The following is a 25,035-nucleotide window of genomic DNA, read 5'->3' on the forward strand; positions in this document are numbered from 1 at the left end:
TTCCTCCGGGTGCTCCGGTTTCCGGCCCAAAGATTGTGCAGGATAGGTGGATTGGCCATGATAAATTGCCCCTTAAGTGTCCAAAAGGATAGGTGGGGTTACGGGGATGGGGGGATGCTCCTTCGGAGGGTCGGTGCAGACTCGATGAGCTGATTGGACTCCTTCACTGGAGGGATTCTATGGATTCTAGGACATTGCAGAGAGCCTTTCCCTGCTGTGCTTCAAAATGGTGCCACGGGATCCTTTATGTTGGCTGAGAGGTCAGACAGAGACTCAACTCAATATCTCGTGTGCCTGAGTGTTTCTAATTTCAGAGCTAGAAGCTGAGGCTGGAGGTTAGGCTGAAGGGTGCTTGGGATGTTGCTGCTGCCGTTTTTAATCTATTTGTAACTTTAACTAGGCCGGGGAAGGCACCTTCAACCGAGCAAAGCTCCTCAATGTCGGATTCGTGGAAGCATCAAAAGAGAAGGATTACGATTGTTTCATATTCAGCGATGTTGATATCATACCCGAGAACGACAGAAATCTCTATCGCTGTTCTCAGAATCCACGACACCTGGCGTGTGCCATGGACAAATTTGGATACAAGTAAGTACCTGAGCTGTGGCCGGTCAACCGGAATCTTGGCCTCTTCAGTTCCCCTCTTTCTCTTCTCCTTCCTCCTCTTCTTGATTTTGCTTTGCCTTATCTCCGTTGACTCTCTCACCTGCCCCACCACTCCCTCCCTGCTTGCATCCCTCCCTCTATCCCTGTCCCCTCCGGCCTTCCTCCGGCCCACGTCTCCCCTCGCTCCTTCGCCCTCTCGCTCCCTCGCCTTGTCTACACTTTTCTCTCCTCATTGTCCCTCCCTTTTCTTTTCCTTGGCAATATTTTTCACTTTAATCACCCATGGGAACAACAGCGAGCTTTAAATCTTCCAGGCCCCACATTTCTCCGGTTTTATACATTGTGGTCTCCCCTAACAATTGTATAACTGGAGCGTCTTCGACCCCCTTGGGTCAAAGCGGGGGCTCGCTGAGTCATACCAACCAACTCTCTACTTTGATGCCCAGTGTGTGTACTGTTTGTTGTTGGAATTGAGTTCTGTGCTTTGGGTAGTGGTGGAAACTCACTGCAGTTCCTGTTGCCCTGACACAGGCTGGTTCTGTGCGTGTGTGTGAATTTTTGCACAGGGACTGATTCAGCAGTGTAGCCTCTTGTGGCTGAATAGTCTGCCCACTTTCATGGCTACTCATTCAAGCTAGTTGTCCCGATGAAGCATTAGTCAATTCAGGGGAAATGGGAAGAAAATGGATAGAACAGTGGTGTCTTTTTTAAACCTGCTGATCTAACGTTGCTCCAATCTTCAAATTGATTGTGAGCTTTTGTGTGTGGGGACCGGATCAGTTGTCACTGCGGTGCAATGAGTGGTTTCATGTGTTGAGTGAGTCTCATGTTTCTGGTGTGTTATCAAAGGATCTGTAATTGGAGTAATGAGAGAGTTGGTTTCTACACAATTGAACTAGACAAGGTGAAGCATTTTTAGGTAGGGGCAGAATTACAGCAATGGGAGAAACCAGGTGTTAAAGAGATCCAGCACTGGGTTGAGCACCTCACTGTTGCAGCTGGCCGCTTCTTCCGATAAGACATTGTTGGCCTCACAGGTGAGCCTCAGAGCACCAGCTGAAGAGATCTCCAGCATAGATGCCTCGCCCAACATTTACCTCATTGTTGTTCGTGGGATCGTGCTGTGTCCAGTTTAGGCTCTGCATTTCCTGACCCCAAACAGCGACGGCACTTCAGAATTTGAGACAGAATATAAATGAGCATCATTTCCTTCTTTCTCACTGCGACCCTGGTGCCAGCCCTCTTGTCGCTGCCCTTGTGCCGTGGCACGAATCAGTGCAATTGACCCATCTCCCTGACAGGAATCCCTGTTGCTACCACTCTCCAGACCATCACAACCCTGGCTGCTGTCTCCAGCCAGAGAGACTCGCACAAGCTGTCACTGGATTGAGCCTTGTTTCCATGGAGCACAAATTTACTGCCTAAGAGATGTGTTGCCCGATTTACTTTGTGTCTCTTTTTAATCCAGGTTGCCGTACACTGGGTATTTTGGAGGAGTTGTGGCGTTTACGAAAGAGCAGTACTTGAAAATAAATGGTTTCTCCAACAATTACTGGGGCTGGGGGACTGAAGACGACGACACGTACCAGAGGTAAAATGAAACGGATGGGTTTTTTTCCCCCCACTCGGGCATCATCCGGAATGAGGAGTCTTGTGACACAGTGGGTGCTGGCCCTAATCCCGAGCCGGAAGTTCCCGGTACGAGTCCCACTTCAGGACTTGATGGCCATGGAACTGCGTTAATAATGTGGCCAAACCAGTGGATTATCTGCCCGTGAATCCTTCCATTCCAGCTGGTAACAGTGGGCGGGATTCCTGCTCAGCCAAACCGCAGATGTCAGCGGCAAACGCCTACAATAATTATGGACCAATCCACTGGAAGTACATGGTTGCCAATGCCCTGTCGGGGGCACAGTACCGGCAGGAGGAGGAATCAGGAGTATGCATGTTTGCTGATACTCCCAAGTTGTTCCTTAATGGGCAGCAGGGTAGCAATGGGCAGCAGGGTAGCATGGTGGTTAGCATAAATGCTTCACAGCTCCAGGGTCCCAGGTTCGGTTCCCGGCTGGGTCACTGTCTGTGTGGAGTCTGCACGTCCTCCCCCTGTGTGCGTGGGTTTCCTCCGGGTGCTCCGGTTTCCTCCCACAGTCCAAAGATGTGCGGGTTAGGTGTATTGGCCATGCTAAATTGCCCATAGTGTCCTAATAAAAGTAAGGTTAAGAGGGGTTGGGTTACGGGTATAGGGTGGATACGTGGGTTTGAGTAGGGTGATCATGGCTCGGCACAACATTGAGGGCCGAAGGGCCTGTTCTGTGCTGTACTGTTCTATGTTCTATGTCATCTCGTATCTGCCTATTTTTATATTTTAGACTTTGGACAGATTTTTGCAACGTTTTTAACATTGGAAAATGGATTTGCTGCTCCTGTGGAGTTTAGGGAGCTGTCATTAACCCTACACAATGGTCCGGTTGGCAGCGCACTCTCACTTCTTCTGAGTCCGAAAGTCTTAGGGTCAAACCCCACTCCAGGAAACTGAGGGCCTGACTGCCAGTCGAGTGGCCCGAAAAGATCCCCCGGCATTATTCCGAAAAGAGTAGGGGCTCTCAGGGCAGCACGGTGGCCTAGTGGTTAGCACAACCGCCTCACGGCGCTGAGGTCCCAGGTTCGATCCCGGCTCTGGGTCACTGTCCGTGTGGAGTTTGCACATTCTCCCTGTGTCTGCGTGGGTTTCGCCCCCACAACCCAAAAAAAAATGTGCAGAGTAGGTGGATTGGCCACATTAAATTGCCCCTTAATTGGAAAAATAATTGGGTAATCTAAATTAAAAAAAAAAAGAGTAGGGGCTCTCTCCCCAGTATCCTGGCCAACGCTTAGCCCTCAACTGACGTCATCAGCAAAACCCAGTTAGCTGGCCTTATCTCAGCGTTGTTTGCGGGAGCTTTCTGTGCGTAAATTGGCTGCACGCTTCCTGCATCACAACGGTGACTGCACCTCAAAAGGTACTTGATTGGTTGTGAAGCGCTTTGGGACATTCCGAGGCCATGAACGGTGCTGTGTAGACGGAAGTCTGCCCCCAGGTTAAATCTCAATTCTCATTAATCATGCCATGCTGGTCTAACACATCTGAGAGTTTGAGTCTCCTAAAAGTTTGTCCACCCATTAGTTGGCATGTGCATGATGGGCTGAATGGCCTCCTTCTCCTGTAGAATTCATACGAACATAGGACTCAGGAGTAGGCCATTCAGCCCTTCGGGCCTGTTCTGTCATTCAATAAGATCACAGCTCATCCAGTTGTGCCTCAATTCCATTTTGCTGCCTGCGCCTCAGAACCCTTGATTCCCTTATCAATGGAAAATCCACCTAATTCTTGGCTGGATTCAGTGACCCTGCCTCCACTGCTCTCTGAGGAAGACAATTCAACAGATTGATGACTCTTTGAAAGAAACAAATTCTCCTCATTTCCATCTTAAACGGCAGACCTCTTGCACTTAATCTGTGTCTCCTGGTTCTAGTCTCTCCCACAGTGCAAACCTCCTCCTGGTATCCACCCTATCTCAACCCTCTCAGGATCCTGCAGGTTTGAATAAGATCACCTCTCATTCTTCTAACTTCCAATGGGTGTAGGCCCAACTTTTCTTCACAAGATGAGCCCTTCATTCCAGCAATCAGTCCAGTGAACTGTTCTGATGTGTTGGATCTTGCGTAAGAAACTGGAGCAAGAGCGGACTTTGTGGCCCCTCACGCCTTCTCCACCATTCAACGTAAATAAGATTCAACAGGATCGTGCTAAACTCCACATTCCCGCATTATCTCCAGGTTCCTCATTTCCCTTGGTGCACAAAAATCTATCGATCTCAGCCTTGACTGACACGGTGGCACAGTGGTTAGCACAGTTGCTTCACAGCTCCAGGGTCCCAGGTTCGATTACCGGCTTGGGTCACTGTCTGTGCGGAGTCTGCACGTTCTCCCCATGTGTGCATGGGTTTCCTCCGGGTGCTCCGCTTTCCTCCCACAGTCCAAAGATGTGCAGGTTAGGTGGCTTGGCCATGCTAAAGTGTCCTTGGTGTCCAAAAAGGTTCGGTGGGATTACTGGATTACGGGGATATGGTGGAGGTGTGTGCTTGGGTAGGGTGCTCTTTCCAAGGGCCGGTGCAGAACCGATGGGCTGAATGACCTGCTTCTGCACTGTAAATTCTATGATTCATGGAATCCCTAGAGTGCAGAAGGAGCCATTCAGCCCATTCAGTCTGCACCAACTCTCCCGAAGAGCATCCTATCTAGGCCCACTCCCCCACCCTAAGTCTGTAACCCCCACCTAACCTGCACATCCTTTGGACATCAAGGGACAATTTAGCCAATCTAGCTAACCTGCACATCTTTGGACTGCGGGAGGAAACCGGAGCAACCGGAGGAAACCCACGCAGACACTCATTAACTAAACTCCCCCCCCCCCCCCCCCCCCCCCAAGCCCAGGAGAACAGATATCCCTAAGCCTCTCAACCTTCCGAGCGAATAATTTCTCCTAAATCAGTCCTAAATGGCAGACTCCTTATCCCATGACTCCTCCGCTCCCCCAACCTCCTCCACCCCACCGCCTCCCTTTGCTTAACTCGAGACTGTTCAGCCAGGGTAAACGGCAGGTTTGGAGGTTTACATGGCTTCCTGGGTAACAGTTATCCTTCAGCCAATATCGTGAGTTCAGCAGTACGATCGCATCCCAGTTACCCAGGAGAAATAACTCCTCAGAATTAGCGTTAATTTAACAATGTCATTCCGAGGTCATGAGTGCGTTAAATGGGCGGTCACACTGATTCACACTGAGGCTAAACCCGGAGTATGTTATTTGGACAGGGCGAACCAAGCTTCTCTGTAAATCTGACTCCCTCACTGGACCTCCCAAGGCGTCCATGGGGAAGTGGGTTGCACCTGGGAACAAATTGACAAAGAAAATTACATTTGGAATCTGAGTCCTTGACGTTTGAACTTTTGCTCAAACACCGTGTTCTACACTTTGACCTTTTGAGAGCCGGTTCCCTTGATGTTATCGCTGTGATGTTTTTCAGCTATTTATAACACATCGTTCTATGTTTGGTACATCTAAACGTTGTCGCTGGGACAGCACGGTAGCATTGTGGATAGCACAATTGCTTCACAGCTCCAGGGTCCCAGGTTCGATTCCAGCTTGGGTCACTGTCTGTGCGGAGTCTCTACATCCTCCCTGTGTGTGCGTGGGTTTCCTCCGGGTGCTCCGGTTTCCTCCCACAGTCCAAAGATGTGCAGGTTAGGTGGATTGGCCATGATAAATTGCCCTTAGTGTCCAAAATTGCCCTTAGTGTTGGGTGGGGTTACTGGGTTATGGGGATAGGGTGGAGGTGTTAACCTTGGGTAGGGTGCACTTTCCAAGAGCCGGTGCATACTCGATGGGCCGAATGGCCTCCTTCTGCACTGTAAATTCTATGATAATCATACTATGATAAGCTGTGTACTTTTATAAGCTGCAGACGCCCACTGAAACCAATGACATGAATTACCAGACGCATTCGGTTTTACGTGGTGTTGGCAGGGTCTGGGAAAGGTTAACATTCTGAATGATTTAAAGACTATTTTTTTAATCTCACGATTAATCTTTTTTAAAATGTTTTCAAGGGTAGGGTAAAAAATGTGCCAACAATTGGGTTCATTCCTCCTTTGAAGGCCCAAGCAGACCTGTCGCCACCCTGAAACCTTCAAATACTGTCAGCCCCACGACTTCAGAGAGGGGATTGGTCCGTCCGCCAATCCCTCGGCCCTCCACCCCCTCTGCCCTTCTTCTTCTCACTGCCTGGACTCCCTCCACCCTCTCTTCCCCTCTTCCCCAGTTTGTGAAAGAAAGCCAGTGGTGCTGGGGACATTTTTCTATCTCTGCTGGATGTACCCTTTGTTCATCGGCGGTGTCAGTGCGCGAGTATCGCCATCATGCCTCGCACATTTCACCCTGTTCACATTCTGCGGATTAACCCGCTCCTGTGGGGGAGGGAGGACTGCAAAGCCATTGTTTCTTCCGATAGTTGAGGCAGGGGAGTCTCTGGGTTAGTCCATTCACTCTGAAGAAATTCTATCTTGGGGTTTGAAAGACTTTTCCTGCCGTTTGCACCATCAGGTCACAGGCCACCGGATGTGGGTGTCTAGTTGTCACAGGGATTTTTATTATTTTTCCCATAAGACAGATGAGCAGAATTAGGCCATTCAGCCCATCGAGTCTGCTCCGCTATTCAATCATGGCTAAAATGCTTCTCATCCCCATTCTCCTGCCTTCTCCCCATAACCCCTGGCCCCCTTATTAACCAAGAACCTATCTATCTCTAGAAAGGCTAGAAGGCGGAACCAGGAGAAAAGTCTGAAATATTAGCGTTGGGTCAGTAGGCTAACATCTTCCCGCCTCCTGCAGATCCTGATGAGTTGGGAGGGACCTTTAAATTGTAGGAGAAAGGGGACAATTGGAGTCCAACAGCTCTGTCTGCCTGGGTAAAATGAGTTGGGAGAAGGAGGTTTTGAGAACTTCTGCCTTGTTTTTTAAAATTCTTTCAAGGGATGTGGGTGTTGCTGATTAGGCAAACATTTGTTACCCATCCCTAATTGCTCTTGAATTGCGTGCCGTGCTAGGCCAAATCAATTAAAAGTCAGCTACATCACTGTGGGTCAGGAATCACATGCAGGCCAGACCAAGTGAGGATGGCCGATTTCATGGAATCATAGAATTTACAGTAAAGAAGGAGGCCATTCGGCCCATCAAATCTGCACCGGCCCTTCGAAAGAGCACCCTACCTAAGCCCACACCTCCACCCTATCCCCATAACCCAGTAACCCCACCCAATCTTTTTGGACACTAAGGGGCAATTTAGTACGGCCAATCCACCTAACCCGCCCATCTTTGGACTGTGGGAGGAAACCGGAGCACCCGGAGGAAACCCACGCACACACCGGAGGGGAAAGTGCAAACTCCACACAGACAGTGACCCAAGCCGGGAATCCGAACCTGGGATTCTGGAGCTGTGAAGCAACTGTGCTAACCACTGTGCTACTGTGACCCTGCTACTGTGCACCCCCACTTTGTTCCCTAAAGGACATTAGTGAACCAGATGTCTTTTTAAAATAAATTTAGAGTACCCAATTCATTTTAATCCAATTAAGGGGCAATTTAGCGTGGCCAATCCACCTACCCTGCACATCTTTGGGTTGTGGGGGCGAAACACACGCGAACACGGGCGGAATGTGCAAACTCCCCACGGACAGTGACCCAGAGCCAGGATCGAACCTGGGACCTGGGCGCTGCGAGGCAGCAGGGCTAACCCACTGCGCCACATTGCTCCAGATGGGTTTTTATGACAATCTGATGGTCACCATTGCTGAGACTAGCTTTGTATTCCAGATTTTGTAATTGAATTTTAATTCCACCATCTACTATCGTTACAGAGAAAGCTTTGCTAAAATGAAAATGCTTAGTCATAAAGCGACATAAACCAGAACTGGGGTTGAGAGATGTTGCAATTGAAGAAAGTTGTATGACGTTTTAAACCAACAGTCTCAGAATCATGGGACGATCCTTTAAAGCGGAGATAAGGAGGGATTTCTTCAGCCAGAGGGTGGTGAATCTGTGAACTATTTGCCGCAGAAGGCTGTGGAGGCCAAATCACTGAGTGTCTTTAAGACAGAGATAGATAGGTTCTTGATTAATAAGGGGATCATGGGTTATGGGGTGAAGGCAGGAGAATGGGGATGAGAAGCATATTAGCCATGATTGAATAGCGGAGCAGACTCGATGGGCTGAATGGCCTAATTCTGCTCCTCTGCCTTATGGGAAAAATAATAAAAATCCCTGTGACAAATAGACACCCACACCCGGTGGCCTGTGACCTGATGGTGCAAACGGCAGGAAAAGTCTTTCAAACCCCAAGACAGAATTTCTTCAGAGCGAATGGACTAACCCAGAGCCTCCCCTGCCTCAACTATCGGAAGAAACAATGGCTTTGCAATCTTTGTCTCTTTTCCAAACTTTGGGGAAAATGACAGTCCAAACATAGCAGAAACTGAATAGCAACAGACATAACAGGAAGCCTGTCTGGGTGTACCTAACTGCCTGGTCAATGATGAATCATCTCAATGGTTACTGCTGACCTTCGAGTTCCTTTCATGTTCAATGAAACAAATTCATTTTCGATGAGAATCATGATAACCTCGGGAGTGGTTAATAGTCGGAATCATTCCTAGTCTGACTTTGAACAATCAGCCTTTTACCCTTCGCTCTCCGTCTCCCATAATTTTGTTTCTCCCTCTTTTGTCTTTCACTCAGTTTCCTCCCCCTTTGTTCTCTCTTTCTCTTTCACCCTCTTTCGCTCTCGCTGTCTCTTTCTCTCTCGTTCTCTCTCGCTCTCTCTTTCTCTCTCGCTCTCTCTCTCGTTCTTTCTTTCTCTCTCATTCTCTTTCTCTCGTTCTCTTTCTCTCTCGCTCTCTCTATCTCTCGTTCTCTCTATCTCCCGCTCTCTTTCTCTCTCCCGCTCTCTTTCTCTCTCCCGCTCTCTTTCTCTCTCCCGCTTTCTCTCTCGTGCTCTCTTTCTCTCACGCTCTCGCTCTCGCTCTCTGTCTCTTGCTCTCTCTCTCTTAGCACAGTGGGCTAAATAGCTGGCTTGTAAAGCAGACCAAGGCAGACCAGCAGCGTAGTACAATTCCCATACCAGCCTCCCCGAACAGGCGCCGGAATCTGGTGACTAGGGGCTTTTCACAGTAACTTCATTTGAAGCTTACTTGTGACGATAAGCGATTTTCATTTTCTTTCTCTCTTTCTCGCTCTCTCTCTCTTTCTCTCGCTCTCTTTCTCTCGCTCAGCCATTCGTCACGATCATGGCTGATCGTCCAACTCAACTACTCCTCATAACCCTTGACCCCATTCGCCTCAAGTGCCACATCTAGCCACCTCTTGAATGTATTCAATGTCTTAGCCTCAACTACTTCCTGTGGTAATGAATTCCACAGGCTCACCACTGTTTGTGTGAAGAAATGTCTCCTTATCTCTGTCCGAAATGGTTTACCCTGAATCCTCAAGACTGTGAGCCCTGGTTATAGACACACCCACCATCGGGAACATCCTCCCTGCACCTACCCTGTCTAGTCCTGTTAGAATTTTATACGTCTTCGTGAGATCCCCCTCATTCGTCTGAACTCCAGCGAAAACAATCCTAACTTAGTCAATCTCTCCTCCTATGTCAGTCCCGCCATCCCCGGAATCAACCTGGTAAACCTTGGCTGTTAGCTGTCACAGCCTAACCCCTATTAGGCATGGAACATTTTAGCATGAAGTCTTATTAAATCAATCCCTTTATCCTCTTCCTTCCCTATCTCTCTAACCTCCTCCAGACCCCGCAACCCGCTAGGTGCTGTGCGTTCCTGAAATTCCGGCTTTATTCACACCTTCAGGTTTAATGGGTCCATCATTGGCGGCCATGCCTTCAGCAGACTGCTTCTTAAGCTCTGCAATTCCGCCCCTAAACACTCTACCCCTCTCTGCCCCTGTAAGGCTCAAATTAAAATCTACTTCTTACACCAGGCGTTAGGTCAGAACATTCCCTTGTGTGACTCGGTGTCAAATTCTGTGTAAAGTTGTGAAGCACGGAGGGATTTTTTTGCTCGTTAATGTTGTTGTAGATACGCCGCTCTTTGTTGGTGATATTAAAATGAGGTGTTATTTCAGACTCTCCAGATCCTTGTATTGAGCAAGTGCTTTGTTCCACTATCCTGTAGGGTGACTATGAGTGGGATGTCTGTTGATCGACCTGACCGCAATATTGGAAGAACCAAAATGATACGGCACCAAAGAGACAAAGGAAATGAGGTCAACGAGAAAAAGTGAGTCACAAATTGTCCCTTTTGTACACCCAAGGCCAAAGGGAAGCAATTTTAGATGTCAAAAAATTACTTTGCATCACCTATAGAGAGCAGAATGGAGTCATTCATGATTATCGTGGAATTTCAGAGGGGCTGATATTACAAGGGTACAAATATATTTGATGTTTGCATAGAATATACAAGACCATCTATTATCATCTCCGCAACCTCTTGTGTTTTGCCCCCGCCTCACCAGATCTTCTGCTGAATTCATCATCCATGCTTTTGTCATCTTCGAACTCAACTCTTCCAATATTCTCCTCGGTTGACTCTTCTCAATCCCTCTTGTCTCCTTCGATTTCAAATCACCCATAGCTCTACGGCCCATCTCCTATCCCCCCATCAATTTCTGATTCATCCCGCTGGCCTTTACTGGCTAGTCATCCAGTGCCTCAACTTTAAAATTCTCATTTTTTTGCATTTATGTTCCATCAGCGTCTTATCCATCCCTACCTCCTGTGCAGTTTAGGGAGGTTGCAATCTCTCATCTCTCACACACGTACTTTGGCAGCCACACCTTCAATTGGCGATGTCTCACATTCTGGAATTCCCTCTCTAAACCTCTTCAGCTACTTTTCCCCTTTGTTAGGCCATCCTTCAAATCCTTAGCATTTGGTCACCTCTCCCAAGTATCTCTTCCTTTTGGCTTGCTTTCCAGTTTGGGCTGAATATTTTACATAAAGTGCCTTTGGGCATTCGTCTACATGGATGCAAATTATTGTTTTAATCATCGTTTTAGAGATTGCCCTGACGGCGTAGGATTCCCCAGATGTACAGTTGTTGAAGAAAACTCTCCACCCTGTGCCCTGGCGTGGAGGGGGGGGAGCTGTAATTCTTGACGCTTGCAAAGGTCAAATTTGAACTGAGGGGAAGGATGGAGGGGTTCTACAATTCATGGACGTTATTCATTTTCGAGAATTGGATCACGTCAAACATTAGGGAAGGAGGACTGTATGTGCTAATGGGTGATTCCTTTTTGTCATTTGTTTATGTTAACATGCAGGCCAATGTCTGGGGTTTGATGGGAAGATGTGATCGTTGTTATTGATATGGGGATTGACATTACATTCGTTACTGATTATTGTTTATTGTTGGGTGCAAATTTGGGAGAAAATGTGAAAAAGGAGAATAAGAATATATATTTTTTTAAATTCACTTTATCCATAGTCAATGAGTGAAACAGTCTAAAAATGAGTAACTTTCATATCAGCGTCTTCAATCCAGTCTTTTTCATCTTTCCAGTTATGCTGTTTATAATCGGATGAAGTTCACACGGAAGCAGGATGGGTATATATCTCTGAAATATTCACTCATCAAGATAGAAAAAAGTCAACTTTTCACAAAAATAACGGTCGATATCGGAAAGCCTCCATCGTAAAAGAATTGGAAATGTGCCTTTTCTACCTCCGACTGGAGTGGAATTAACCAAAGATGTGTGTGTTGCTGCTTAGGACCACCGCTCGCACATTTAAACGAGAAACAAAGTCATGGGGTTCCACGGCTGAAGTCTCCTCTCCTCGAAGGGAACAGTCTCTCTATTTTGCCTCTTCTGTAGATCTGAGGGAAGATGGGGTATGCTGCTGGTTGCTTTTCTCTGGTAATGAGAAGGCTTGTGGGAGTTTGAATATGTGTGAGCACAAAGTAATGAAGTCTCACACACGCAGACCACCTCTCCGAATCGGAACAATCTCTTACATTGATTTGCCCACCTTCTCTTTCGCATTTTTCTCTTTTGTGGGGGGGCCTGAAGGGGGTAATGAACCATTTGGCCGATTACATATTGTTGAGCAGATTTCTCATTGAAGCAAGGTCTCCTGTGTTTGCAGTTTACAACTCCATTCTATATCAGGGGTTAACACCAACTTGAGTCGACCAGGTAAGGAAGGGAATTCCTTGTCCCTTCAGAGTCCATATAAACTCTCAGGTATGTTTTTTTTAAACCAATGTTTTTTTTTTTCCCCCTCCTTGGGCTCATTGTTGGGCTTCCAAGCCAATGGATACCTTAGATAGCAAGGGAGCTAGTGTTGTCCCCTGCAGTTTGGACAGTTTCTTCACTTCTGAAGACGCGGCCCCATCAAGATTGTCCAACGTGGGGTTTGGCTGTGGCAACCAGCACACTGGCATTCCTGCCTCTGTTGCTCTGGAGGAGCTCGGTCTCTAAGGAGGTGCTGACTCCCACGGAGAGTTCAGTTCCACAAGACGCCTGGTAGCCTTCAGTACTTTCACCCAAGTGCCCATATGCGATGTGTGCGACACCAACCAAGCACTAGTTTAATTCTGGCGCGTTACGGTTGACTCTGATCTGGTCCTCATCCATCCACTCAAGTAGCAGACACACGGGATGTCCAATCCGAAATCGCTGGTCAGGAATCGGGAGTGGAAAACCCCCGGTTGGATTTTCCTCGATTTGTAGGAACACTTATGTAACACTTCTGGCTGAGTGGAATCTACTCGACGCTGATTCTGGCTTCAGTCTCGCACTGGGCAGTGCTGTTCCCAACTGAACCCATCGGTTGAGCACCTTTTAAACTGAGCACTGTTTTATAAAATGTGTTGCCTGATTTTTTTTTCATTCCATTTGTTTACAACACATTCTGTAAATGGCATCATGTGTACAATCATGTGACTACTGACTCTTGAAGCAGCCTTAGTTTTGGCCCTCCACTCGTCCCACCGCCAACGGTTGCCATGACAGCGGCAGATAGGGTGGGGCAATTAAAATATTTTTAATCTTTCAACTAAATTCGCCACCAATCAATTTAGAGCAATACTGTACCTCTGATTGCATCTATGTTATCAACAGGGATTTCTTCTCTGTTGCCTCTTGTTCATTTTGAATTGTAAAGCTCCATTTGGAACCTATTTTTTTTCTAAAATAATAATTGTAAATGAACCAAAGACCTTTGCAAAAATGTTTAAATTAAAATTACTTGTAAAAATCGAATATTAGTTCAATTGTACAACGCACAGTAATGGAGCTAAAACTGTGGGTTTTATAGTGTTTACATAATGAATGATCTGGGATTGTGATCTTTTTTTAATGGACTTTTTGGTATAGGAATTTATTCTGTTATTATTATTGGAAATCAGCCTCCCAGGACAGGACAACTTTGTTGCTGCCCCGACAGACTCACTTGTTGCCCTTACTGGAGTAATCAGTCATCCACTTCTGAAACGACATCCAATTGTCCCTTTTCTCTCTCTGCTCTGGTCATGCACGGTCTCAGCTGGTTAAAGGTGTGAGTGGCCGAATCCACGGAGCTGAAAGGTCCCAGGTCTGACCCTCGCCATCCCCCACTCGGTCCGCGCTGAGGTAGCTTGATTCCAGCCAGGGTGGCAGCAGAAGGTGCACTGTAAGCTCCTGATTATAGATCACTAGCCAGCCAACATTGTGTGGAGGTGTGTGTATGTGCGTGTGGATATTTGACTGAGAGCAGGATCTGGTCCATCGTTACGTGAAGATAGGTAACTTTTTAATCACCAACTAAAGAGTACCCATGGATGACTACGCCAGCAAGAATCTACGCCCTCAGCAAGGGAGAATTAATTGAGCACACTTCCCTTTTATGCAAATCTTGTACTGCTGGAGATAAGGGATGCCAGAGCTAAGATGGGCAGCACGGCAGCTCAGTGGTGAGCACTGTTGCTTCACAGAGCCAGGATCCCAGGTTCGATTCCCGGCTTGGGTCACTATCTGCGGAATCTACACGTCCTCCCCGTGGCTGCGTGGGTGTCCTCTGGGTGCTCCGGTTTCCTCCCACAAGTCCCGAAAGACGTGCTGTTAGGTGAATTGGACATTCTGAATTCTTCCTCCATGTTCCCGAACAGGCATCGGAGTGTGGCAATGAGGGGCTTTTCACAGAAACTTCATTGCTGTATTAATGTAAGCCCACTTGTGACAATAAAGGTTATTATTAAAGGTGTGGAACTTGACCCATTTCAACCTTCCAGCATCAAATAATCAGCTTCAAGAGTAAGACGCAGGGTAAACCTTCCATTAACCTGCTCTCTCCAACATCTGTAGAGTGCCCCTTACTGCAACAGTACAATTACCACCATATCCTGTGCCCAACCCGATAACTGAAGATCAAATTAGAAGCACTTGGAAGTGGGATTGTTTGTAAATTTAACATGGGGGCCTGTGAACAGGTTCATGTGTTCCACATATCTTCAGTCTGCACTGCATCTGGAGTGCTGCAGCCAACTTTCACTAAACTCCACCCAAAAGAGATAAAGTTGCAAATGTTTTGTCACCCCCATGGTCTGCATCGCCACAGCTACATGGTTCGGAGTGATGTCCGGATCCCAGGGGTTAATCCTCCATTTTGACGTTATCAATGTTATCCTTCTCGAGAAGGCACTGCATGTGGGCGAGGTGATGGGCAGGCCGGTTGGCGGAGCAGGGAGGAAGGTGGTGATGCTAAAGCAGAATATTCTTCAAACACCTATGACTGTATCCTTTTTGGAATAAAACTTGAAATGTGTAACTTTCGTGTAGAGTCCCACTTTTAATTGTTGGCTGGCAAACATTCTGCAGACTCGTCGATAATTTATGGCCGGGGAGGGGGGGGGGTCACACTCCAGTGGGTGTGAGTCATGTGTTTTGAGACACAATGGAAATATTATTTATTTTTGCTTATGAGAGAAAAGTTATTGTTTATTGAGGAAACATTTGCAAAGTGAATTTAATTAAAATTTGTTGAGTGTTGTCGTTCCTGTTTGAAACCACAAACAAGTAGGCCTGGGACTGGAAGGGAGGATTGTATTGAATGCCTACACTCAGCAGACCTCTGTATGAGAGAGGGCATTTATGGCCGGGGGGAGGTGGGGGTGTTAGTTGATTTTTGCAGCTGGTTCCAACTCATTTAAAACTAAAGACTTTGCCTCCTAATATACAGCTTTGCCAGCGTAGATCAGTCAGTAGAGCATCAGACGTTTAATCAGAGGTTCCAGGGCTCCTTATTAACAACAGAGTGGCGCCGCAGAAGTATGCTCGGCCTATAACCCAGAGAACAATGGATCGAAAGCATTCTCTGCTATTCATCAACAGGTCCAGGCAGCGGGCGATCGAGGGAGGATCATTGCACCCGACTGCCCCTCTTCCGTGGCTACATTCGCGACCGGGCGTCCCTGGAGAGGGGGCATGCGGTGTACACTGGCATGCTCGAGATCTTCCGTGGCCACTGGGCTCCGCAGGGGCTGGGGTGCTTTACTGACCCCTTTAATCAAATTTTGGTTTGATGTTTTGAAGCTTGACTTGGGAGTCCTAGTTCAAGATTCTCTGACGGTTAACATGCAGTCTCAGTCGGCAGTTAGGAAGGCAAACGCAATGTTAGCGTTCAGGTCGAGAGGACTCGAATAGAAGAGCAGGGATGTACTTCTGAGGCTGTATAAGCCTCTGGTCAGACCCCATTTGGAGTATTGTGAGCAGTTTTGGGCCCCATATCTAAGCCAGAGGAGGTTCACAAGAATGATCCCCGGGATGAAGAGCTTGTCGTATGAGGAACGGTTGAGGACTCTGGGTCTGGACTTGGAGTTTGGAAGGATGAGGGGGGATCTTATTGAAACCTGCAGGATACTGAGAGGCTTGGATAGAGTGGACCTGCAGAGGATGTTTCCACTCGTAGGAAATACTAGAACCCAAGGGCACAGCCTCGGACTGAAGGGACGATGGTTTAAAACGGAGATGAGGAGGAATTTCTTCAGCCAGAGGGTGGCGAATCTGTGTAACTCTTTGCCGCAGAAGGCTGTGGAGACCAAGTCACTGAATGTCTTTAAGACAGAGATAGATAGGTTCTTGATTAATAAGAGGATCGTGTTACTGGAAAAATGCAGGAGAATAGGGATGAAGAACACATCAGCCATGATTGAATGGCGGAGCAGACTTGATGGGCCAAATAACCTAAATCCTGCTCCTATGTCTTATGGTCTTATTTGTGATCCACTCTTTCAGGCAATTTCCATTTAAGGGGCTGTCCCTTTAATTTGTCCCTCAGTTTAATAATAATCTTTATTAGTGTCACAAGTAGGCTTACATTAACACTGCAATGAAGTTACTGTGAAAATCCCCTAGTCTCCACACTCAGACGCCTGTTCAGGTACATGGGGGAGAATTCAGAATGTCTTTCGGGACTTGTAAGAGGAAACCGGAGCACCCGGTGGAAACCCACGCAGACACGGGGAGACAGTGACCTACGCCAGGAAACGATCTAGAGTCCAAACCGCTGTGCTACCGTGCCCCCCCCCCCCTTACGTATTTAGTTGGTCATTTGTGTTCATCAAAATAGTTGGCCGCAGGGGAGGATGTATCAGGAAATCACAGCCACAGCCCATGTTGAAAAAAATGTACCAAGACATTTATGTTGAGGCATCCAGTTTTCCTGTCACACAAAAATGAAGACATGCAAATACACATGAGAAAATGTACTGATATTTATCAGGAAATCTCAAAACTTCCCAAGCAAGGTTTGAAGAGCTATGGTTCATACAAATATAAATTGTTTCTGGTGTTTTTTTTGAGGGATAAATTTTAGCGAGTCCAGCAAGGAATTTCTCCAAGTAGTCATGTGGTACTTTTGATGTTCGCCTGAATCGGCAGATAGGGCCTCAGTTTAATGTCTCACCCAAAAGGCAGCACATCTGACAGTACAGCACTCCCTCAGTACTGCCCTGCCCGTGATGGCTAGATTTTCATGCTTTTTTAAATTCATTTATGAAATGCGGGTTTTGCTGGTTAGGCCAGAATTTATTGTCTATCCCGAGTTGCCCTTCAGAAGATAGTTGCCTTCTTGAACCACTAAAGTCCTTGTGGTGTATGTACACCCACTGTGCTGTTAGGGATGGAGTTCCGGGATGTTGGCCCAGCGACAGTGGAGGAGTGGCGATATATTTCCAAGTCAGGGTGATGAGACTTGGACAGGGACCTCCAGGTGATGTGGTTCCCAGGTATCTGCCATTGTCCTTCGATATGGTAGAGGTCATGGGTTTGGAAGGAGGTGTCTAAGGAACCTTGGCGAGTTACTGCAGTGCATCTTGTAGATGGTAGACACGACTGCCATTGTTTGTCGGTGGTTGTAGGGTTTGAATGTTTGTGGAAGGGGAAGCAATCAAGTGGGCTGCTTTGTCCTGGATGGTGTCGAGCTTCTCGAGTGTTGGTGGAGTCATCCAGGCAAGTAGAGTATTGCATTACATCATGACTTGTGCCTTGAATCTCAGGGGTTTGGAACTGAAACCCACAACCTTCTGACTCATGGGAAAGGATGACCAACTGAGCATCAGCTGAGCAGAAGGTTTTAACCACAGCTAATGTACTGTTGTGTATAGTTCTGTTCAGCGGGTTGCAGGATGTGATCTCACTAGAGAGGGTACAGACAACATTGTATGAAGGTGGGGCCGAGCATAGATGATGTTAGCTTTGAGGAAAGATTGGATAGGCTGTGGAACACAGGAGGCTGAGGCGTATAAAATTATGAAGGGCCTAGAAAGAGTGGACAGGAAGCATCTATTTGCAGAGATATCAACAATCAGGAGGGCATAGATTTAAACAGAGAAACTAGGAGCCGGAGGAGGCGATCCTGCCCTTCGAGCCAGCTCCACCGTTGAATATGCTTTATCAATGTCATATTCCCACTACCCCTTGATGCCATTAAAATCTAAAACATTATGAGCTGCATTCTCTGCCGGTGAATCTGCCGCTTTGACAGCAGCGCACTTACTCCGCTTTGACAGCAGCGCACTCACTCCGCTTTGACAGCAGCGCACTCACTCCGCTTTGACAGCAGCGCACTCACTCCGCTTTGACAGCAGCGCACTCACTCCGCTTTGACAGCAGTGCACTCACTCCGCTTTGACAGCAGCGCACTCACTCCGCTTTGACAGCAGCGCACTCACTCCGCTTTGACAGCAGCGCACTCACTCCGCTTTGACAGCAGCGCACTCACTCCGCTTTGACAGCAGCGCACTCACTCCGCTTTGACAGCAGCGCACTCACTCCGCTTTGACAGCAGCGCACTCATTCCGCTTTGACAGCAGCGCACTCACTCCGCTTTGACAGCAGCGCACTCACTCCGCTTTGACAGCAGCGCACTCACTCCGCTTTGACAGCAGTGCACTCACTCCGCTTTGACAGCAGCGCACTCACTCCGCTTTGACAGCAGCGCACTCACTCCGCTTTGACAGCAGCGCACTCACTCCGCTTTGACAGCAGTGCACTCACTCCGCTTTGAGAGCAGCGCACTCACTCCGCTTTGACAGCAGCGCACTCACTCCGCTTTGACAGCAGCGCACTCACTTCCGCTTTGACAGCAGCGCACTCACTCCGCTTTGACAGCAGCGCACTCACTCCGCTTTGACAGCAGCGCACTCACTCCGCTTTGACAGCAGCGCACTCACTCCGCTTTGACAGCAGCGCACTCACTCCGCTTTGACAGCAGCGCACTCACTCCGCTTTGACAGCAGCGCACTCACTCCGCTTTGACAGCAGCGCACTCACTCCGCTTTGACAGCAGCGCACTCACTCCGCTTTGACAGCAGCGCACTCACTCCGCTTTGACAGCAGCGCACTCACTCCGCTTTGACAGCAGCGCACTCACTCCGCTTTGACAGCAGCGCACTCACTCCGCTTTGACAGCAGCGCACTCACTCCGCTTTGACAGCAGCGCACTCACTCCGCTTTGACAGCAAGCGCACTCACTCCGCTTTGACAGCAGCGCACTCACTCCGCTTTGACAGCAGCGCACTCACTCCGCTTTGACAGCAGTGCACTCACTCCGCTTTGACAGCAGCGCACTCACTCCGCTTTGACAGCAGCGCACTCACTCCGCTTTGACAGCAGCGCACTCACTCCGCTTTGAGAGCAGCGCACTCACTCCGCTTTGACAGCAGCGCACTCACTCCGCTTTGACAGCAGCGCACTCACTCCGCTTGACAGCAGCGCACTCACTCCGCTTTGACAGCAGTGCACTCACTCCGCTTTGACAGCAGCGCACTCACTCCGCTTTGACAGCAGCGCACTCACTCCGCTTTGACAGCAGCGCACTCACTCCGCTTTGACAGCAGCGCACTCACTCCGCTTTGAGAGCAGCGCACTCACTCCGCTTTGACAGCAGCGCACTCACTCCGCTTTGACAGCAGCGCACTCACTCCGCTTTGACAGCAGTGCACTCACTCCGCTTTGACAGCAGCGCACTCACTCCGCTTTGACAGCAGCGCACTCACTCCGCTTTGACAGCAGTGCACTCACTCCGCTTTGACAGCAGCGCACTCACTCCGCTTTGACAGCAGCGCACTCACTCCGCTTTGACAGCAGCGCACTCACTCCGCTTTGACAGCAGCGCACTCACTCCGCTTTGACAGCAGCGCACTCACTCCGCTTTGACAGCAGCGCACTCACTCCGCTTTGACAGCAGCGCACTCACTCCGCTTTGACAGCAGCGCACTCACTCCGCTTTGACAGCAGCGCACTCACTCCGCTTTGACAGCAGCGCACTCACTCCGCTTTGACAGCAGCGCACTCACTCCGCTTTGACAGCAGCGCACTCACTCCGCTTTGACAGCAGCGCACTCACTCCGCTTTGACAGCAGCGCACTCACTCCGCTTTGACAGCAGTGCACTCACTCCGCTTTGACAGCAGCGCACTCACTCCGCTTTGACAGCAGCGCACTCACTCCGCTTTGACAGCAGCGCACTCACTCCGCTTTGACAGCAGCGCACTCACTCGCTTTGACAGCAGCGCACTCACTCCGCTTTGACAGCAGCGCACTCACTCCGCTTTGACAGCAGGCACTCACTCCGCTTTGACAGCAGCGCACTCACTCCGCTTTGACAGCAGCGCACTCACTCCGCTTTGACAGCAGCGCACTCACTCCGCTTTGACAGCAGCGCACTCACTCCGCTTTGACAGCAGCGCACTCACTCCGCTTTGACAGCAGCGCACTCACTCCGCTTTGACAGCAGCGCACTCACTCCGCTTTGACAGCAGCGCACTCACTCCGCTTTGACAGCAGCGCACTCACTCCGCTTTGACAGCAGCGCACTCACTCCGCTTTGACAGCAGCGCACTCACTCCGCTTGACAGCAGCGCACTCACTCCGCTTTGACAGCAGCGCACTCACTCCGCTTTGACAGCAGCGCACTCACTCCGCTTTGACAGCAGCGCACTCACTCCGCTTTGACAGCAGCGCACTCACTCCGCTTTGACAGCAGCGCACTCACTCCGCTTTGACAGCAGCGCACTCACCTCCGCTTTGACAGCAGCGCACTCACTCCGCTTTGACAGCAGCGCACTCACTCCGCTTTGACAGCAGCGCACTCACTCCGCTTTGACAGCAGCGCACTCACTCCGCTTTGACAGCAGCGCACTCACTCCGCTTTGACAGCAGCGCACTCACTCCGCTTTGACAGCAGCGCACTCACTCCGCTTTGACAGCAGCGCACTCACTCCGCTTTGACAGCAGCGCACTCACTCCGCTTTGACAGCAGCGCACTCACTCCGCTTTGACAGCAGCGCACTCACTCCGCTTTGACAGCAGCGCACTCACTCCGCTTTGACAGCAGCGCACTCACTCCGCTTTGACAGCAGCGCACTCACTCCGCTTTGACAGCAGCGCACTCACTCCGCTTTGACAGCAGCGCACTCACTCCGCTTTGACAGCAGCGCACTCACTCCGCTTTGACAGCAGCGCACTCACCTGCAGCCCTTCCTCGCTTGACAGCAGCGCACTCACTCCGCTTTGACAGCAGCGCACTCACTCCGCTTTGACAGCAGCGCACTCACTCCGCTTTGACAGCAGCGCACTCACTCCGCTTTGAAGCAGCGCACTCACTTCCGCTTTGACAGCAGCGCACTCACTCCGCTTTGACAGCAGCGCACTCACTCCGCTTTGACAGCAGCGCACTCACTCCGCTTTGACAGCAGCGCACTCACTCCGCTTGGACAGCAGCGCACTCACTCCGCTTTGACAGCAGCGCACTCACTCCGCTTTGACAGCAGCGCACTCACTCCGCTTTGACAGCAGTGCACTCACTCCGCTTTGACAGCAGCGCACTCACTCGCTTTGACAGCAGCGCACTCACTCCGCTTTGACAGCAGCGCACTCACTCCGCTTTGACAGCAGCGCACTCACTCCGCTTTGACAGCAGCTGCACTCACTCCGCTTTGACAGCAGCGCACTCACTCCGCTTTGACAGCAGCGCACTCACTCCGCTTTGACAGCAGCGCACTCACTCCGCTTTGACAGCAGCGCACTCACTCCGCTTTGACAGCAGCGCACTCACTCCGCTTTGACAGGCAGCGCACTCACTCCGCTTTGACAGCAGGCACTCACTCCGCTTTGACAGCAGCGCACTCACTCCGCTTGACAGCAGCGCACTCACTCCGCTTTGACAGCAGCGCACTCACTCCGCTTTGACAGCAGCGCACTCACTCCGCTTTGACAGCAGCGCACTCACTCCGCTTTGACAGCAGTGCACTCACTCCGCTTTGACAGCAGCGCACTCACTCCGCTTTGACAGCAGCGCACTCACTCCGCTTTGACAGCAGCGCACTCACTTCCGCTTTGACAGCAGCGCACTCACTCCGCTTTGACAGCATCGCACTCACTCCGCTTTGACAGCAGCGCACTCACTCCGCTTTGACAGCAGCGCACTCATTCCGCTTTGACAGCAGCGCACTCACTCCGCTTTGACAGCAGTGCACTCACTCCGCTTTGACAGCAGCGCACTCACTCCGCTTTGACAGCAGTGCACTCACTCCGCTTTGACAGCAGCGCACTCACTCCGCTTTGACAGCAGCGCACTCACTCCGCTTTGACAGCAGCGCACTCACTCCGCTTTGACAGCAGTGCACTCACTCCGCTTTGAGAGCAGCGCACTCACTCCGCTTTGACAGCAGCGCACTCACTCCGCTTTGACAGCAGCGCACTCACTCCGCTTTGACAGCAGCGCACTCACTCCGCTATGACAGCAGCGCACTCACTCCGCTTTGACAGCAGCGCACTCACTCCGCTTTGACAGCAGCGCACTCACTCCGCTTTGACAGCAGCGCACTCACTCCGCTTTGACAGCAGCGCACTCACTCCGCTTTGACAGCAGCGCACTCACTCCGCTTTGACAGCAGCGCACTCACTCCGCTTTGACAGCAGCGCACTCACTCCGCTTTGACAGCAGCGCACTCACTCCGCTTTGACAGCAGCGCACTCACTCCGCTTTGACAGCAGCGCACTCACTCCGCTTTGACAGCAGCGTACTCACTCCGCTTTGACAGCAGCGCACTCACTCCGCTTTGACAGCAGCGCACTCACTCCGCTTTGACAGCAGTGCACTCACTCCGCTTTGACAGCAGCGCACTCACTCCGCTTTGACAGCAGCGCACTCACTCCGCTTTGACAGCAGCGCACTCACTCCGCTTTGAGAGCAGCGCACTCACTCCGCTTTGACAGCAGCGCACTCACTCCGCTTTGAGAGCAGCGCACTCACTCCGCTTTGACAGCAGCGCACTCACTCCGCTTTGACAGCAGCGCACTCACTCCGCTTTGAGAGCAGCGCACTCACTCCGCTTTGACAGCAGCGCACTCACTCCGCTTTGACAGCAGCGCACTCACTCCGCTTTGACAGCAGCGCACTCACTCCGCTTTGACAGCAGCGCACTCACTCCGCTTTGACAGCAGCGCACTCACTCCGCTTTGACAGCAGCGCACTCACTCCGCTTTGACAGCAGCGCACTCACTCCGCTTTGAGAGCAGCGCACTCACTCCGCTTTGACAGCAGCGCACTCACTCCGCTTTGACAGCAGCGCACTCACTCCGCTTTGACAGCAGTGCACTCACTCCGCTTTGACAGCAGCGCACTCACTCCGCTTTGACAGCAGCGCACTCACTCCGCTTTGACAGCAGTGCACTCACTCCGCTTTGACAGCAGCGCACTCACTCCGCTTTGACAGCAGCGCACTCACTCCGCTTTGACAGCAGTGCACTCACTCCGCTTTGACAGCAGCGCACTCACTCCGCTTTGACAGCAGTGCACTCACTCCGCTTTGACAGCAGCGCACTCACTCCGCTTTGACAGCAGCGCACTCACTCCGCTTTGACAGCAGCGCACTCACTCCGCTTTGACAGCAGTGCACTCACTCCGCTTGACAGCAGCGCACTCACTCCGCTTTGACAGCAGCGCACTCACTCCGCTTTGACAGCAGCGCACTCACTCCGCTTTGACAGCAGCGCACTCACTCCGCTTTGACAGCAGCGCACTCACTCCGCTTTGAGAGCAGCGCACTCACTCCGCTTTGACAGCAGCGCACTCACTCCGCTTTGAGAGCAGCGCACTCACTCCGCTTTGACAGCAGTGCACTCACTCCGCTTTGACAGCAGCGCACTCACTCCGCTTTGACAGCAGCGCACTCACTCCGCTTTGACAGCAGTGCACTCACTCCGCTTTGACAGCAGTGCACTCACTCCGCTTTGACAGCAGCGCACTCACTCCGCTTTGACAGCAGCGCACTTACTCCGCTTTGACAGCAGTGCACTCACTCCGCTTTGACAGCAGCGCACTCACTCCGCTTTGACAGCAGCGCACTCACTCCGCTTTGACAGCAGCGCACTCACTCCGCTTTGACAGCAGCGCACTCACTCCGCTTTGACAGCAGCGCACTCACTCCGCTTTGAGAGCAGCGCACTCACTCCGCTTTGACAGCAGCGCACTCACTCCGCTTTGACAGCAGCGCACTCACTCCGCTTTGACAGCAGCGTACTCACTCCGCTTTGACAGCAGCGCACTCACTCCGCTTTGACAGCAGCGCACTCACTCCGCTTTGACAGCAGCGCACTCACTCCGCTTTGAGAGCAGCGCACTCACTCCGCTTTGACAGCAGCGCACTCACTCCGCTTTGACAGCAGCGCACTCACTCCGCTTTGACAGCAGCGTACTCACTCCGCTTTGACAGCAGCGCACTCACTCCGCTTTGACAGCAGCGCACTCACGTCTGCGGATTTCCCGACGGCGGGCGGAAGTGCCGACAATGGGAAACCCCATTGGCCGGCTGGCGGGATGTAGGATCACACTGCCGGCGGGGGTGGGCCACACTCAAAACGGGTGATGGGGGGACGGAGAATCCTGCCCAATCTCTCTCCCTTGAATACATTCAGTGACTAGTCCTCCACAACCTTCTGTGCTGGAGAATTCCACAGATTCACTACCCTTTGGGTGAAGAAATTTTTCCTCATCTCAGTTCTAAATGGTCCTAAATAGTCTACCCCAAATCCAGAGACCGTGTCGCTTGGTTATAGCTTCCCCAACCAGGGAAACATCCTCCCTGTATCCAGTCTGTTCAGCCCTGTTAGAATTTTCTACGTTTCAATCAGTTGATCTCATCTTTCTCAACTCCAGTGAACCAATCTCCTCATAGGACAGTGCCTCCAATCCCTGTATCAGCCTGGTGAACCTCCGCTGCACTCCCTCTCTTGGAAGCAGATCCTTTCTTAGGTAGGGTGACCAAAGCTGCATGCCATACTCCAGGC

General features: G+C 50.4%; 1 protein-coding gene across 1 annotated transcript in view; it reads left to right on the plus strand.

Annotated features, from left to right (window-relative positions):
* The window catches only part of LOC119952948 (beta-1,4-galactosyltransferase 2-like), a 32,841-nt gene extending 17,828 nt beyond the window's left edge, over nucleotides 1-15,013 (plus strand). Inside the window, exons 5-8 of the mRNA XM_038776586.1 lie at nucleotides 401-588; nucleotides 2,075-2,197; nucleotides 10,381-10,485; nucleotides 11,767-15,013. Coding sequence (XP_038632514.1) covers nucleotides 401-588; nucleotides 2,075-2,197; nucleotides 10,381-10,485; nucleotides 11,767-11,902 — 552 coding nt within the window. The 3' untranslated portion in view covers nucleotides 11,903-15,013. The remainder of the gene's footprint in view (nucleotides 1-400; nucleotides 589-2,074; nucleotides 2,198-10,380; nucleotides 10,486-11,766) is intronic.
* Nucleotides 15,014-25,035: the final 10,022 nt, after the last annotated feature.

Source organism: Scyliorhinus canicula, chromosome 18, assembly GCF_902713615.1.
Source record: "Scyliorhinus canicula chromosome 18, sScyCan1.1, whole genome shotgun sequence".
NCBI lineage: Eukaryota > Metazoa > Chordata > Chondrichthyes > Carcharhiniformes > Scyliorhinidae > Scyliorhinus > Scyliorhinus canicula.